The 17,901-nt window shown below is 39.8% G+C and overlaps 2 protein-coding genes across 2 annotated transcripts; both read right to left on the bottom strand.

The window, feature by feature from the left end:
- Positions 1 to 67: 67 nt before the first annotated feature.
- On the bottom strand, positions 68 to 6,774 carry LOC122350715. The gene is made up of 12 exons (XM_043247400.1): positions 6,661 to 6,774; positions 6,028 to 6,291; positions 5,644 to 5,922; positions 5,242 to 5,532; positions 4,943 to 5,071; positions 3,458 to 3,469; positions 2,178 to 2,435; positions 1,677 to 1,955; positions 1,212 to 1,502; positions 712 to 831; positions 501 to 545; positions 68 to 420 (listed from the first exon to the last, which is right to left on the bottom strand). The coding sequence occupies exons 1-12, from the start codon at positions 6,749 to 6,751 to the stop codon at positions 404 to 406; spliced, it is 2,076 nt and encodes a 691-aa protein (XP_043103335.1). The 5' UTR covers positions 6,752 to 6,774; the 3' UTR covers positions 68 to 403.
- A 1,996-nt stretch (positions 6,775 to 8,770) lies between these two features.
- On the bottom strand, positions 8,771 to 11,464 carry LOC122350090 (major histocompatibility complex class I-related gene protein-like). The gene is made up of 7 exons (XM_043246289.1): positions 11,252 to 11,464; positions 10,525 to 10,800; positions 10,068 to 10,343; positions 9,635 to 9,925; positions 9,380 to 9,493; positions 9,192 to 9,236; positions 8,771 to 9,103 (listed from the first exon to the last, which is right to left on the bottom strand). Exons 1-7 carry the CDS (start codon positions 11,298 to 11,300, stop codon positions 9,081 to 9,083), a joined length of 1,074 nt encoding a protein of 357 aa, XP_043102224.1. The 5' UTR covers positions 11,301 to 11,464; the 3' UTR covers positions 8,771 to 9,080.
- Positions 11,465 to 17,901: the final 6,437 nt, after the last annotated feature.

The following is a 17,901-nucleotide window of genomic DNA, read 5'->3' as shown; positions in this document are numbered from 1 at the left end:
TCAGATTAGTTTTATTGCATGGCAGGTTTTCGGTTTCGTTTCTTACATTATTGAGCAATAAGGCGTGTCAGGTGTTCAAGGTAGCACCATTTTATTAAAATCAATGTCTTTGCCACATAACAGAAAAAGAATGAAAAAAGTGTATCTTTATTACACTGTAGCATAATAATAAATAATGTTTCAAAACACTTGCATCATTGTGGTTCAATCAGTCTTGTTTTTAAGCAGGGTGTAATACTCAGGTGCATTCTTCATAAGAATCTGATGAGTGTTCACCTTGTTGCAACTTTCCAGCGTCTCATCAGAGTCTCCAAAAAGAGGCTCCAGACATCCACAGGAAACAAATGAGACCAATACTGTGTGTATATTACCTCATCAAATTGAGTCCATAAAGGCTAGTTTTTCATGTTGCATCTTGCACTAAAGCAGAACAAAGAAAAAGGCACTTTTGTATAATTTGATATATTTTAAAGTATTAAAAAATAAATAATAGTGTTTACTTGGAGTCCGGGTGTAATGGCTCTGTGTTGTCTTGGGAACTGAACCTAAATGAGAATGAAGAAGATACACACCATAATAAAGTTCAAAGCATCACTAAACTACACTTAAGACAGATTAATTAATTTTTCACTAACGAACAAAGTATTTTTTATTGCTTCACCAGTTTACTTAAACATCAGATAAACTGATCTTTGGGGCCTTTCTACTTACCAGAAACTCGTATCTTCCTCCATACGATGAGAGCAGTTATGATGAGAATAGCCACAAACATGAACAAAACACTGAACACTACAGACTGAGTGGATGATCCTGGGTCAGATTCAGCCACATCTAAAGTGATTTAAAAAAAACGAAAAAAAAACCAATACAAAATTAGATATCAGTAAGCTACAGCCACGTAAAGTCATTATTACACGTAAAGTGTTATTAAACCTAATGTCAAATTAGATTTTTTTCTAAAAGGTATCTTTCTTAAAGTAGTAATATAATGATTTTTCTTTATGTACATGATATCACATGGAATATCTTAACTGATCTCCTTGCTATGTTTCTAGATGCTGATCGTTTTAATTCCATTGCTGTCTATGAGAGGGTCAGAGAGCTCTCAGATGCCATCAAAATTACCTTAACATGTTCTGAAGGCCTTACAGATTTTAAAACATGAAGCTGAGTAATTAATGACAGAATTTTAATTGTAAGTATTTCTTTACCAAAAGTAATGTCCAGTTTGTTGTCCAGACTGAGGTGCTTCATTGAACAGTTGTATTTATGTTCCTCACGTAGCTCTTCTTCAGCGATCACCAAAGTCTTCCTCATCTGGTAAGTCCCGTCTCCGTTGGGCAGAATCTCTCCTCCTGTGATCTGATCATCATCCACAGGCTGACCGTCTCTGAACAGGGTCAGGTTAATGTGACGCGGGTAAAAACCAGTGGCCAGACAGCTGATCTGAAGACCACCAGAGTCTGAGAGCGTCTTCTTCATGAGCCTGACTCTGGGTTTCACTGCAGAGAAAGATGAGGGTTACTGCTGATAAACTGTTACGTCCACTGCATCAGTTCATTTCTCATAAGCATGTTCATCATAGTATTCAAAGGCACATTCTCTGTCAACTGTCAGGATTATTTTTTATCATGCTTTTCTTTCTTAATTATGCTAATAGAGGCTGTTCCTCTTACCTTTTCTGAGCACACTGTTCTTCTCCATATTCAGGTACCTTCTCAAAGTCTTCATGCAAATAGGATGATAAACATTTTCATACATGAAGTTTTCATGAACCCGTTTTAGATGGTCCCATGTTATCACCCATGGCATTTTAATCTGGATAGCCTGTTTTCCTACATCAAAAACAAACTCCTCCATATTTTGTCCACCGAAAGCATCCCAGTAATGAAGTTGACCTGGTTTATTGCTGTTCAAGAGTTGACATCCAACAAGTCTCTGATGAACATGTACACCTTTAAAAGAATGAAAAAAGATAAGATGTATTATTCTTCAATGAAACAGAACAATCTAAAATGTGGGGGAAACAAAAAATTGATGTAGAATCAAAAATGCTACATGCACTAAAGAGTACAATGATTACATTTTTTTTTACTGATTTTAAGGAAATAATAATAATAAAAGCTACACGTGTTATTTTTTTGTGATGATAATGGTATGTAGACTGCAGCTCTCACCATCTGTGTGATTTTGGTGCTCCTTAAGATAAAAGGCTCTATCTTTCATGTCATAATACATATCACGAAATACAACACCGGCATCACTTTGCTCCTCATCAAAATATCTTGATTCACTGTGAGAGCGATAGACAGGTTTCCACGTGGTTGAGTCATAATACGCTATTTGTACGTCATCCAACATCAGCACAACACTGAACTCAGGAAATGCAGTCTGTCCGACTATATATGTTGCCAGAGCCATCAGTGAGTGAGAACCTGTGGATACACAAGAACAAGCATTAGTGCAATGTAAAATTAGATCATTATTGTAGATGCAAGTTTGCATTCCTGCAAACCTCTAGTCTACAGAAAGGGGCACTGAGGTCAGAAACCCTCGAGTTATTTTTATTTGTTTTGTTAGAAAAGCCAAAGGCCATGGAAAGACTGTTTACATGAACTGCAATGCTATTGACTGCAAGGCATTTAGCTCATATTGAATACTCCAAAAAAACATGTCTCCCTTCTTGGACCTTAAAGAATACCTTTACTGATCCACAGGTTGTGTATTGTAGGTCAAAGGGTGTTCACAAATTTTTGATAGGGACAAATAAGGTACCTACACTGTAATATCAATTGTATTATGTTAATAAAATGTATCATACACAGATTATGTTATTAGGCTAATACTGTTTTATAATGTACTACAATACACTGAAGTGCAAATAGGCTATTGTCTCTCATTAACGCTAATTATAAATAGCAGCTAAACACACAAAAAAGATTCAAGCAAAAAAAAACAGCATGTTTAGGCAATGGCAGGTACAAAAAAGACGAAGAACCTTTCTCTCACATCACAACAAATCTACATTTTCTAAATATAGCATGATATAGTTGTAAAGCGCTAAGTGTCAGAGCTATTATGCTAACTTTTATTTTGACAGCGGCAGAAGAGCACTTCATCGGTCTGTCAAGTTAAAGCACAAATAAAGTAAACGGTCCAATAAAATGTGTGCTCATTGCGTGCCATGTTTTACTTCAACAGATACTAAAATACGAAATGCATATACTAAAAGTCACAGACTGCTCAAATAATGAGGCAAAACTTGTTCGAGTGACTTTATTTTTATTTATTTTTTCAGAAATAATGTCAGAAAATAATTGCTCGTGGTCATTAAACAACCAAAACCAGTTTTTCATAAAAATTACAAAACCGACCAGCAAAAAAAAAAAAAAAAAAATCAAATAAGCGCGCTAACCATATGGTTGAAATATAGAGGATAGCGGCAATAATAACTCACCTGCGTTCACCACTGGCCAAAATGACAACATACACACAAGAGTGAGCATGCTCTCAAATCTCAGGGCCAGAAAACAGTCCAGGCGAGGTGCACGCTTAAAAGTACATTGTTATAGTGACTCTCCGTTATCAACAGTTTGTTGTTTTTCTTCTTCGTTTTTGGTGTGTAACAAGACAGTTACTGCCATCTGTCGGTGTGCGTGCAGTGATATCTATAAATATGTACAGTATATGTATATATTTACCTCAACTGGTGGATCTTTCTTTTTCTCTTCTGTGCCATTTTAATACACATGGTTTGCCATTTTGCAAGTGTGAAGCCAATGTGATTATTATAGGCAGATTTTGCATTCAGATAATACATTTTCTTTGATCAGCCTAAGACAAGAGAGCAAATAAAGACAGGAGGCAGGAAACTAATTGACGTAAAAAAAAAATAAATAAATAAAATAATGTCTGATAACCAAAAGACTTGTCTGGTTCCCAAAATAAGCAAAACACAGTGTTCTACCCACAAGAAGTTGACTGAGTGAAGAGCAGAAGCAAAAGATAAAAGGTTTAATGATTAGTTGCATATTTCTCAATGCTTAGATTTCATCTGACCTTGAATTTATATGAGCATTCCCTCTTATCTCTTATTCATGAAGACAAACAGCCCTTGAAACAAACAATCAAACAATAAAGGGAAAATAAAAGCAACAATATAATATAATATAATATAATATAATATAATATAATATAATATAATATAATATAAATAAATAATAATGGACAACATTTGTTTAAAATTAAATGATCAAAATCTAAAGATTATTATTAATGATTGTATGATTAAATGCACAAATCATAAATAATTATGAATTAATAAATAAATAAATAAATAAATGAAGAATAAATTAATATAAAAGAAAGAAAGAAAGAAAGAAAGAAAGAAAGAAAGAAAGAAAGAAAGAAAGAAAGAAAGAAAGAAAGAAAGAAAGAAAGAAAGCAAACACAAATGTATCATTGCTCTCTTGAAGAGACACACAGTTTGCATTTGAGGATCCTCGGATGCTTCAAAAGTATAGTGCGGTGGTTCTGCACATTGTGAAATATACATTACATTCAGGTTACATTATGGTATTTGAATCATATTTCCAAAGTAATATCAGATACATTTTTTATAACAAACAAACAAACATAATAAAGACATTTCTAAAGACAAAAACGGATTACCTTGTACCAGCAAGGAATACAGCTTCAACAATCTGTTATTGTTGTGTACCTATTGCATTCCTTCATTTTCCACCTTTTCACTCATCGTCATCATCGTCATCATCATACAACTCAAATGGAATCCAAAAGGAAATGCTAAGATACTTTAGGAAGAAGCTAAACATTTTTTTTAATTAATCCTTTAGTTACAAGTTTCTCAAATAAAACTGAACATGTTGCTGAATGCTTATTACTTGTACACTTTTAACTGTAAATGCTTTAAACACAGATCATTTACCAGCAGCTCGTCTCTTCCTCCATACGATGAGAGCAGTTATGATGAGAACAGCCACAAACATGAACCCCAGCACACTGAACACTACAGACTGAGTGGATGATCCTGGGTCAGATTCAGCCACATCTGAAATTAAGGTAAGATAAATGGAACTGGAGCATAAAATAGTATATAAAGATGATTTTACCTTATTTAGAGTATACCTGTTTTTATTCATTGTTTTGTATTACTAAATATAATGTTTGATTTGGTGTTTATGCATTCAAAAATTGCTTTTTTTGATTGTTTTCCTTTACCAGAAATAATATCCAGTTTGTTGTCCAGACTGAGGCGCTTCATTGAACAGTTGTATTTATGTTCCTCACGTAGCTCTTCTTCAGCGATCACCAAAGTCTTCCTCATCTGGTAAGTCCCGTCTCCGTTGGGCAGAATCTCTCCTCCTGTGATCTGATCATCATCCACAGGCTGACCGTCTCTGAACAGGGTCAGGTTAATGTGACGCGGGTAAAAACCAGTGGCCAGACAGCTGATCTGAAGCCCACCAGAGTCTGAGAGCGTCTTCTTCATGAGCCTGACTCTGGGTTTCACTACAGAGAAGTGTTACTGTCGTAAAACTGTGCTTTATTGCATTATTATCATGTTTCATGAACCATTCTAAGGCAAAGTTATTTGGTCCATGAGTTTAATAAGTCACTCACCTTTTCTCATGACATTGTTCTTTTCAATGTTCAGGTACCTCCGCAAGGTTTTAATGCAAATAGGTTGATAAACATTTTGAAGAACAAACTTTACATGAAGCTGTTTTCCTTGCTCCCACGCTATTCCCCATCGCATTGTATTCTGGATTTCATTTTTTTCCATGTCAAATGTGAGATCCCCGATGTTTTGTCCATCAAAAGCATCCCAAGACTTAAATATACCTGGTGTATCATTGTTCAGTAATTCACATCCAACAAGTCTCTGAGTAACATGTACACCTGTATGTTAATGGAAAGAAAATACTGGCCTTTACTGACATAGCATAATTTAAAATGAAGTGATAATGTTTTTTGTGGTATTAATTAATTGTTGCTCAGACTTACCTGTGCGATCCGTGCCATTTAATCGATCCTTACATTGTAATTCCCAATTTTTTAGGTTATTATATATATACTGAAATACAACACCAGCATCTCTTTGCTCTTCATCAAAATATCTTGATTCACTGTGAGAGCGATAGACAGGTTTCCACGTGACTGAGTCATAATACGCTATTTGTACGTCATCCAACATCAGCACAACACTGAACTCAGGAAGTGCTGTCTGTCCGGTTATATACGTTGCCAGAGCCATCAGAGAGTGAGAACCTGTGGATACACAAGAACAAGCATTCAATATTAGTATGACCTCAAATTAAAGTTTCGTACATTCCTGATCAAAAAAGTGGCTAAACAGAAATACAATAAATATGTATAGATTTAAAAAACTGATTGAGACTAATGAGACTGATATGTGCATCTGTGGCTTGTATTTCTGGATTCACGCGTAATAGCTGAGTACCTTCTACAGTGATACATGCAAGAGTTTTAATTGTAGAAGTTTTTTCTTAATACGTGAAAATCTGTGCTGGCCTAAGCTTTCAATACGATTCAATATGAAGACATTCAAAACCATCTGTAGCCATAAAGCTCAAACAGCAGAAACTGTGTAAGGTATCAGACAGTACACTATCCTACCTGCTCTGACGAATGTCAAGCATGACAGCAAATACACAAGCACAAACGTTTCTTTAATAAATAATCTTGTGTTGGACCCGATATCCTCCATACTTCCTTCTTCTACTTTTACTTTTACTCTTCTTCTTTTTCTTTTACTTAGGTTGGATGTATTGCATTCTGTGTCCACATCGCCACCTTGTTATGGACGGTTTATTTAACATCAATTTCTTATTTGCTCTATATCTACCATTTCCTTGTAATTCAGGTATTTATATATTTGTTTTCATTTCCGGCTATGTTTACATGGGCTGGAACCCAGCAAAATCCTACCAGCATATGTAAGTGTCAGTCATGTTTCAGGCCCCATCATAGCACAGAAACTGCGCTGGTTAAATTACAAATGACTTGCTCCCTGCTTCAGACCAAGGCTGGATCTCATTGCTAGTTATTGCTGTGTTGACGTACATGATCGATTACAAAACTCTACTCAATGGTAGAGGCTTTAAGATGGTTTAGGTTGATGGTTGTTGGTTGTTGGTGCCAGACAGGCTGGTCTGAGTATATCAGAAACTGCTGATCTCCTGGTATTTTCATGCACAACCATCTCTAGGGTTTACAGAGAATGGTTAGAAAAAGAGAAAAATATCTAGTGAGCGGCAGTTCTGTGTTCTTTGTTGATGCCAGAGGTCAGAGGAGAATGGCCAGACTGGTTTGAGCTGATAGAAAGGCAGCAGTAACTCAAATAACCACACGTTACAACCGAGGTATGCAGAAGAGCATCTCTGAACGCACAACACGTCCAACCTTGATGCGGATGGGCGGCTAAGAACAGGAAAATGAGGCCACAATTCGCACAGGCTCACCAAAATTGGACAATAGAAGACTGGAAAAATGTTGCCTGGTCTGATGAGTCTCGATTTCTGCTGCGACATTCGGATGGTATTTGGATACTATGTTAGTATCTTGTTCCATGTATACCTGTATAATGGCATAAAGTAACTGTGCACTACTACACTAAGTACACTAACAGGACAAACAGGAAAAAGGTCTTTGTTGGTATCGTTCTAATAACATGTGTGTCATCTCAAAAGGAAAGTAGAACAATAAACTTCAAAAATATCCTAAGCATAAGTCCTAAACAATATATCAAACTACATCGAGTCTCCTGTTGCTCTAGGGCAGAATCTCCCATAACACTGAAAGGAAAATCCTTCCTAACAGAAAGACACAAAGTAATTTGTGCATGCCTGATGACTTACTCAGAAAAAAAAAAAAAAAAATGTCTATTAAACTATACAAAACTAAACTTGTTTTTTTTTTTAATTTTGATGATTAGAGCTTACAGCTCATAAAAGTCCAAATCCATTTTTCCAAAATATTAGAATATTTCCTAAAATCAATCAAAAAATTATTTGTAAACCAGAATTTCATGTTTTTCAATGTTAATTTCTGCACTCAATACTTGGTCGGGGCTCCTTTAGCACAAACTCCAGCGTCAGTGAGGAATGGCTTTGCAAGACAGTATTCTCAAGCTTGTGGTCATCCCTGTTGCTTGAAAACCATTTCCTACCCAATTTCTTCCTTCCAGTAAACTTTGCATCTAATATGCTTTGATACGGCACTCTTTGAACGGCCACTTTCAGTCGTGACCTTCTGTAGTTTAATATTCTTTGTGGAGGATGTCAGTGATTGTCTTCTGTCAAACTAGCAGTCTTCCCTGCTATTGGCATCAAAGAGATTTCTATTGTAGGGATGGTCACTTAATGAAACTCAAATATAAATACAGTACTTTGACTTTTATGAGCTCTAATCATCCAAATTACAACTTTTTTTTTATGTTTTAGTTTAGATGTAATGAATCTAAAATATAAAGTGATGACAGCTTCTTTGAAATCAGCTCACCTTTTTTGTACCTGTAAATGTCACTAATCTAAACTTATTTTCATACATTACTGATTTACAAGACAAACGTCTTTGACTTTTCCATGCTAGGTGTGTGTCGTTTCAAAAAGGAAAGTGAAAACGTAGTGTCATATAGCACTAAACTTGTCAGGTGTCCTGCATGTAGGGCACAATCTACCGTTACATTGTTCATACCATAAAAGACACAAAGCAGATGACTCATTCATGCATAATGACTCAAGTTTTTTATTCAACATGACAAATTACTTCTAAAAACATGTAATGTCTATGATACTATACGAAGGTACAACCATCCAAGAGAATAAAAGTGAGCAAAATAATTCAGTATTATACAATACAGCAAGAAACAAAGTTCTTAAATGTTAGGACTTCAGCCCATTTTTCCATACTACACGCCAGTGATTCTCAACTTCAGTCCTCTATAACTATTATTGTAACACAAATAAAATCCAACAAGCAAATGGTAAGGCTATGCATTATCTTGAATATAATGTAAGCCCGTGTAGACTCACTTTTTATGTTTCATCTTGCACGGAAGCTGAAAGAAAAAAAATCATTTGTCGTCCCAAATTAAGCCTGGAATTAAAATGTTGATTAATATTACTCCTTAAAACACAGTTACTTACATGGATTAAGGGAATAATCACTCTTTGACGTCTCTGATCCTCGTCCTGAATGAGAATAAAAAATAAAACCAGGATGAATAAACAATAGCACTATTTAAATATAAAACTACATAAGGTAAACTGTGAGAGAGCGTCCCTACAAAAACTGAAACTTTTTTTTTTTTTTTTTGAGTTTACAAATTATTTACCAGCAGCATGTCTTTTTCTCCATATGATAAGTGCAGTTATGATGAGAACAGCCACAGACAAAACACTGTAAACTACAGACTGAGTAGATGATCCTGGGCCAGATTCAGTCTCATCTGAAATTAGAAAAAATAAATCAATAAAATGGATCAGTAAGCTACAGACAGATTAGTTTTGTTGTTGTTATTAAACATAATGTTTGTGGATTTACAAAGGGGCATTTTATTAAATTTAATTAATTGCTAGTCTTTCTTTACCAAAAGTAATGTCCAGTTTGTTGTCCAGACTGAGGTGCTTCATTGAACAGTTGTATTTATGTTCCTCACGTAGCTCTTCTTCAGCGATCACCAAAGTCTTCCTCATCTGGTAAGTCCCGTCTCCGTTGGGCAGAATCTCTCCTCCTGTGATCTGATCATCATCCACAGGCTGACCGTCTCTGAACAGGGTCAGGTTAATGTGACGCGGGTAAAAACCAGTGGCCAGACAGCTGATCTGAAGCCCACCAGAGTCTGAGAGCGTCTTCTTCATGAGCCTGACTCTGGGTTTCACTACAGATTAGGACGAGACGTGTGCAATGAAGAGTTTAACAACAGCTGTGATTTATAAAACATTCAAAAGCAGATTTCATTCAGCACCGCTGCCCATGTAACAATATTGATCTTAATAATGAAGTTAATCAGGTTGATGCACCTTTCCTCATGACATTGTTCTTTTCCATATTCAGGTACCTCCGCAAGGTTTTAATGCAAATAGGTTGATAAATATATTCATGGAGGAACTTTTTATTATGCCATTCTTGTTGGCTCCATGACATCCATGGCTTTGTCACTTGCATATCGTTTTTTTCTGCACTGAAGGCAAACTCTTCAGTATTTAACTGATCAAAAGCATCCCATGACTTAAGTAGACCCGGTTTATCATTGTTCAGTAATTCACAACCAACAAGTCTCTGATGAACATGTACACCTAAATAAAAGGAAAGAAATGTAAAAAAAATTATGAATACTGCATGAAAAATAATACTTGTTTTATCATTACTGTCTCTAGTACATTCTTCTATATACATTTTTATGTTTTTACAGTGTGCGTAAAAATTATATAATTAATATGTATTGTGTGTTGTTATCAATTTGTTGCTTAAACTAACCTGTGTGGTATGTGTGATTTAGGTGATCCTTGAGATAAAATGCTTGCTGTTTCAGATTGTTATATATATACTGAAATATGACACCACCATCACTTTGCTCTTCATCATAGTACTGTGAATCACCGTGAGAGCGATAAACAACTTTCCACGTGGTTGAGTCATAATACGCTATTTGTACGTCATCCAACATCAGCACAACACTGAACTCAGGAAAAGCTGTTTGTCCATCTATGTAAGTTGCAAAAGCCATCAGTGAGTGAGAACCTGTGGATACACCTGGAAAAGCATCCAATATTAGTCGTCTGAAGTTTTAGCCTACCATTGCACAAGACTATAACCATACAACTACAGAATTTTCAAAATGAAAAAAACATAACTAGTTTTTATTAGTATGGCCATGTAAATGGCAAATGGCCTGATATTCCCTATGAACATAGTTATGTGCAAGCTCCGTCCCCAGCCGATTCTAAAGGTTACGCAACCATAAACAAGTTTTAACAATAACCTCATTGTTGAGCTGCATACAGTGAGTGACAGTGCTGTACGATTCATTATTTAATTTATTTTTAAACCAAGAAAACTAACAAGCAAAAAGTAAGCTGATCTACTGCAGCAGGATTTACTAGGTACACACGAATAGACAATAAATGTCCAAAAAAGATATTCAAAACAGATTTCTGACTGCACGTATGGTTTGAAGAGCAGAAGCTAATGCAGGCTAACTTACCTGCGTTAACGACTTTCCAGAATAACAAAATACACACAAGAATGAGCATTCTCAAATAAGATGATTAATCCAGGTACTTCAGAAAACAGGTGCAGGTGTCTTTTCAGTCTTTAATGGAGGTCAAAGAGTATCTTTGACATTCTCAACACGGAAGAGACTGTGCAAACTTTTATTCACTCTGTAATCTTTTTTTCACACTGAGAGTGAGAGCGAGAACAAGGTGTGGAGGTGGATGACAGAGGAGTAACGTCAAGATGAATAGAACTATTTTAAAGCACATTCTCATGATGTGCACACACACCAGTATGTTTGTTCCCCTAAATCTACCTCGAAATAGAAACAATGTATGTTAGGCAATCTAGGCACACTTGATTGTGCAATTGTACTCTGCGTTAAAATGTGTCCATTTTACATAATTATAATGTTACACACAGCCTACTTAATACTATTGCAGCAGTTAGAGATCGATAGGTTTGGATCACTAAAAGACTCGAATGTATTCGAATGTACTCTTATGTGTTCATATATTGTTGATTGGCAAAAAAGCCATGCAAGAGTTAAAAAGCTGAAACCAAAGCCATGAGCCATGCCACCACATGTTCTCTGAGACCAGCATGCAGAACAGCTCAATGAAAATGAAAGGACAAACTGCAAACATCCTACAAATGTTAAAAAACACAGTGAAATCTCTCTTCGCTTTTCTAGATAAAGTGAAAAAAAGGTTTTTAATTACTTCTTTTTTTATTAAATCTAAGATCAAGGTCATTGTCTAAAAACAACAACAAAAAGCTTTTAATTTAGATGTGTTTTGTGATCACAACCTAAACTTTGACAAATGAATGAATGCTTTAAGTTAGTTCAAAGTTTAAACGATTTTTTGTTGTGTAAACCCTGGAGATCGCTATCCATAATTGTATTACCTCTTATTTGGACTATGTGCATCTCATTTGTTATTATTAGAAAATTGGTTGTCTCTGCAAAATGTTTTGACAACATTTCATTATGTTGTCAAATCTCTAAATAATTTGTCACCATCTATATGTCTGAGCTACTCCGACCATACAATCCTTTGCCATATCTACGGTCAGGAGAACAGACACTTCTCTTAACTGTTTATTATTATTAAACATTTGCTTTATTATTTATTAATAAACAAAGCACATCCAAATCCAATGATCGGGTCACATCCTATCCACTGAGAAGCTTGGAAGCGCCCAGTCGGTGTACTTTGGGTGTATAGATACTAACAACTTGAACGTCTCCTTTTGAGTCCAACAAAAGATCGAACTTAACAGGTAACATGGCTAAACTATCTAATTACTTATTCTAAATTAAATGTACATTGGGTCAGTTAAGCCTAAGCTCAACATCTTACTTAAAGGTAAATACAGTAAGACATCAGTTACGAAAAATACGTTTATTCAAGTGTGCTATTAGTATACTAAGATTAAGAAAAGTATATCACTGTTTTGGTATTTTTTACCAATTTATTAATGGAAAGAGAGCAAACCTCACCTAATCATCCGTATGAAGTAAATTTAAAAAAGTAAACATACAATATATTTCTTAAGAGCTGTAATGACTGGTCGAAGACAGGTGGATCCATTTGCGACAGACTTTAATCGTGGTCAGACAGGCAGGGTAAAACAGGAGCGAACGACAGTATACAGGGGAATCCAAGAGACGTAAACAAAGACAGGCAGAGGGTCGGTAGGCAGGCAGAAATCAATCGTAGAATCAAACAGGAACAAGGTCGGCAACAGGAATACAGATACAGGGATAAACGCTCGGAATTGTTGTACAAACAAACAAGACTTCGCACAGAGTGATGGCAGGGCAGATCTTTTAAAGGGAAAAGGGAATGAGGAACACCTGGCAGCGCTAATCAGTCCAAGGCACGGGATTATGGGAAATGGAGTCCTAGAGCGATCAGTACTCGGGTGAGGGCTCCCTCCGGTGGTGGTCGGAGAGAGCCACAGAGGTGCTGTTCATAACAGAGCCCCCCCCCTGCGAGCGGCTCCGGAAGCGAGGGGTGATTCGACGCCGAGGTCTTCCACGGGGTCTGGGAGCAGGTTTGTCGGGGTGGTCCTGGTGGAAGGTAGCGATGAGTGAAGGATCGAGAATGTCTCGAGCAGGTATCCAGGACCTTTCTTCAGGTCCATAGCCCTCCCAGTCGATTAGGTACTGCAGTTCCCTGCCTCGGCGTCGTGAATCCAGGATTTCTCGAACCTGGTAGGCTTCCTCGCCATCGATGATTAGGGGAGGGGCGTCCTCGGCAGCAACCTCATCCTGGTCCCTCTCTCCTCCCGGGCCACCGGCGGGTTTAAGCAATGAGACATGGAATGTAGAAGCAATACGGTAATTAGCAGGGAGATCTAGACGGTAAGAAACTGGTGAGACTTGTGCAATGACCTTGAAAGGACCCACGTACCTTGGGCTTAGCTTCTTGCAGGGTAACCGAAGTCGTAGGTCCCGGGTCGATAGCCAGACCCAGTCGCCAGGTGAATATTCCGGCCCCTCTCGGCGATGGCGGTCGGCTTGTTCTTGAAACCTCCTGACTGCTCCTCTGAGATGAACGTGAGCCGAATTCCACACTTCCTCACTCCTCTGTAGCCACGAATTGATTGCGGGTAGTGCTGAGGGTTCTCCAGACCAGGGAAATAGTGGAGGTTGAAAGCCCAGGACACATTGGAAGGGAGTCAGCCCGGTAGATTGCTTTCTCAACGAGTTCTGCGCATACTCAGCCCAGACAAGATAGCGGCTCCAATCGTTTTGATTGTCGTGGCAGTAATTCCGTAGAAATTGAGACAGTTCCTGATTCATACGTTCAGCTTGACCGTTGGATTGGGGGTGATAACCTGACGTTAGACTTACATTAATATTGAGTTGGGAACAGAAGGCTTGCCAGACTCGAGAGGTGAACTGTGGGCCACGGTCTGATACAATGTCCTCTGGTAAGCCGTAAAAACGGAACACTTGCTGTAAAAGCACCTCGGCAGTTTCCCAGGCTGTGGGTAATTTCGGCAGAGGTATGAACCTGCAAGACTTAGAAAACCGGTCAACAACCGTGAGCACCGTGGTGAAGGAATTGGAGACCGGCAGATCCGTCACGAAGTCGATGGCAATGTGAGACCATGGTCTTTCTGGTATGGGTAGCGGTTGTAGGAGTCCTGCTGGGCGTTGGTGAGAGGTTTTAGTGATGTTGCATATTTGGCACTGTTGAACAAATTGGATAGTGTCCGAGCGTATGGTTGGCCACCAAAAGCGGTTGTTGACCAAGTGAAGGGTGGCAGTGATACCTGGATGACCGGAGCTGGGGCTATCATGAATCCAATGGAGAACTCTTGATCTCAAGGCTTGAGGCACATAGGTTCGATTGGGTGGGCATGCTGGGGGCAGGTTCATCAAGTTGTGCCTCAGAGATCTCCGTCATGATGTCCCACTGAACTGGAGCCACAATCTGAGCCGACGGTAGAATGGGGTCCATAGAGAATTCGCAGGGGTGCTCTCGAACTGCCTGGATAGGGCATCTGCCTTAGTGTTCTTAGAGCCTGGGCGATAGGTAACCTTAAAATCAAATCGGGAAAAAAACAGAGACCATCTAGCTTGCCGTGAATTTAGGCGTTTAGCGGACTGGATGTATTCAAGGTTTCTGTGGTCAGTCAGGATAGTGAATGGGAATTTGGCCCCCTCCAGCCAGTGCCGCCACTCCTCAAGAGCGGATTTCATCGCGAGGAGCTCTCTATCTCCCACATCATAGTTGCGTTCCGCTGAGTTGAGTTTACGAGAATAGTAGGCACAGGGGTAAAGTTTTGCTGGGTGCCCGTGACGTTGAGACAAAATGGCTCCGATGCCTATATTCGATGCATCCACCTCGACTATGAACTCCCGGTTGGGGTCTGGGTGATGGAGTATCGGAGCGGAAGTGAACTTATCCTTGAGTAGGTTGAATGCTTGGATGCTGTCGGGTGACCACGATAGGCGATGTGAATTCCCTTTGACTAGTGAAGTGAGAGGAGCTGCAACAAGACTAAAATTACGGATGAATCTTCGATAGAAATTCGAGAAGCCCAGAAATCGTTGTAACTCCTTGACAGTGGAGGGGCGTGGCCACTCCACGACTGCTTTGACTTTGTGCTCATCCATCGTTACCCCCTCCGCACTGATAATGTATCCTAAGTAAGCCACTTGGGTCTTGTGGAACTCGCATTTCTGGAGCTTGGCGTAAAGTTGATTATCTATTAAACGTTGGAGAACTGACCTGACGTGAGTGACATGGGCATCGAGGTTATCTGAGTAAACAAGGATGTCGTCCATGTAAACGATGAGAAATTGATTTAGCATATCTCTAAACACCTCATTGACGAAGGCTTGGAAGACCGACGGACTGTTTGCAAGTCCGAACGGCATAACGAGGTATTCATAGTGCCCGGAGGTTGTTGAAAAGGCTGTCTTCCACTCGTCTCCCTCTCTGATACGGATCAAATTATAGGCGTTACGAAGATCTAGTTTTGTAAAGAATTTTGCTCTGCGAAGTTGTTCCAGGGAGGCTGGTACTAGTGGCAGCGGATAGCGATATTTAACTGTAACCTCGTTCAGACTGCGATAATCAATACAGGGCCGAAGACTACCATCCTTCTTCTTGACGAAGAAAAACCCCGCGGATGCTGGTGAAGTAGATGGGCGAATGAATCCCTTGGCGAGTTCTTCCTCGATGTATGATTTCATTGCCTCTGATTCTGGTTGTGAGAGAGGGAAAACACGGCCTCGTTGAGGAATGCGTCCAGGCATGAGGTCGATGGCACAATCATACGAACGGTGAGGTGGTAGTTGTGTTGCACCCCTTTCACTGAATGCTAAGGCGAGATCTTGATACTCCCCCGGAAGTTCGGGTGGAGTGGTGACCTTCTCTTTGGAGGGAAATGACTTCTCTTCAGAGGGAGATGGCTTGGAAGGAGATTGGTGTACGGGATTGTTCAGACAGTGCTTGTGACAGTTTGATGACCAATGTGTTATTTGGTGGTCGGCCCAGGATATGGTGGGGTTGTGAATCTCGAGCCAGGGTAGTCCAAGGACGATGTGATGTTTGGGAGACTGAATTACAAACAGGCGAATAGATTCGGAATGAAGGGGGCTTACTTGCAGTACTAAGGTTTCCGTGACCGATGAAACATTACCAGGTCCAAGAGGGCGTCCATCTAGCGCCGCCACTGCTACGTGAGGTTCACATGGGACAAGAGAGATTCCATTAGACTTAGCAAAAGATTGATCGATGAAATTGCCGGCCGCCCCCGAATCAATGAGGGCAACGGCCGTAATCCAAGTCCGTTTCACCTTTAGCTGGACATGAATCTCAAAAGAATCAGAATGAGTTTGATGTCTTACCGATGCTGCTTGATGGCGCTGGGGACGTGTGGGGCATGACATTCGGAAGTGCCCGGCCTGACCACAGTAGAGACACAGGCGCTCACGCACTCTTCGATCCCGCTCCTTGGAGTCTAAGTGGGCTGAACTGATCTGCATGGGCTCTGGTGCCGTTAATCGAGCAAGGCTTTGAACGGGGAAACTCTCACACTTGTCGTGGCGCGCTCTGAGAATATTATCCAGCTTGATTGCGATCTCCATGTACTCCTCAAGCGATCTGCCCTCATCGCGACAAGCCAGTTCCTTTTGAAGGTCCGTGTTCAAGCCTCTACGATACATTAGTTTGAGGGGTGATTCACCCCAACCTGATTGGGCAGCAAGCGTGCGAAAAGTGAGAGTATAATCCGCTGCAGTGCTGGTACCTTGAGCGAGGGTAAGCAGTTGCTCTCCGGGATCTTTCCCTCCGGCTACATGTTCGAAGACTCCCCTGAATTCTTGCAAAAAATCATTGTACGAGGGAAAAGACATGCGACGTGCTTCCCAGGTGGCTGTGGCCCAATCGAGCGCTCTCCCGGTGAGCAGAGAACAGATCAAAGCAACCTTGCTATCTTCAGTGGGGTATAAACTGGGTTGTTGGCTAATAAACAAAGCGCATTGCAACAAAAAACCCTTACATTTTGCGGATGATCCGTCGAACTTGTCGGGCAGACTGAGACGAGGACTGAGGTTAGATTGAGGCGGAGTCACGGTAGGCTGAACGGGTTGAGCGGCTTGAGCGGCGTGTTGGCCTGGATTCCCGGTAGCGAGGGTTAAAGCGTGGATCGATCTCACCAGTTCCTCAGTTAAAGTGGTGAGCTTGTGCAGTTGATGCTGGTGCGTGGCGAGTATGGCGGCTTGGGACGAGACTTCTGACATCACCTGATACATATCCGCTGGATCCGGTAGCGGCGAAGTCTTCTGTAATGACTGGTCGAAGACAGGTGGATCCATTTGCGACAGACTTTAATCGTGGTCAGACAGGCAGGGTAAAACAGGAGCGAACGACAGTATACAGGGGAATCCAAGAGACGTAAACAAAGACAGGCAGAGGGTCGGTAGGCAGGCAGAAATCAATCGTAGAATCAAACAGGAACAAGGTCGGCAACAGGAATACAGATACAGGGATAAACGCTCGGAATTGTTGTACAAACAAACAAGACTTCGCACAGAGTGATGGCAGGGCAGATCTTTTAAAGGGAAAAGGGAATGAGGAACACCTGGCAGCGCTAATCAGTCCAAGGCACGGG

This window comes from Puntigrus tetrazona, chromosome 8 (assembly GCF_018831695.1).
Source record: "Puntigrus tetrazona isolate hp1 chromosome 8, ASM1883169v1, whole genome shotgun sequence".
NCBI classification, from domain to species: Eukaryota; Metazoa; Chordata; class Actinopteri; order Cypriniformes; family Cyprinidae; genus Puntigrus; species Puntigrus tetrazona.
This window is presented reverse-complemented; position numbering and strand designations above follow the sequence as displayed.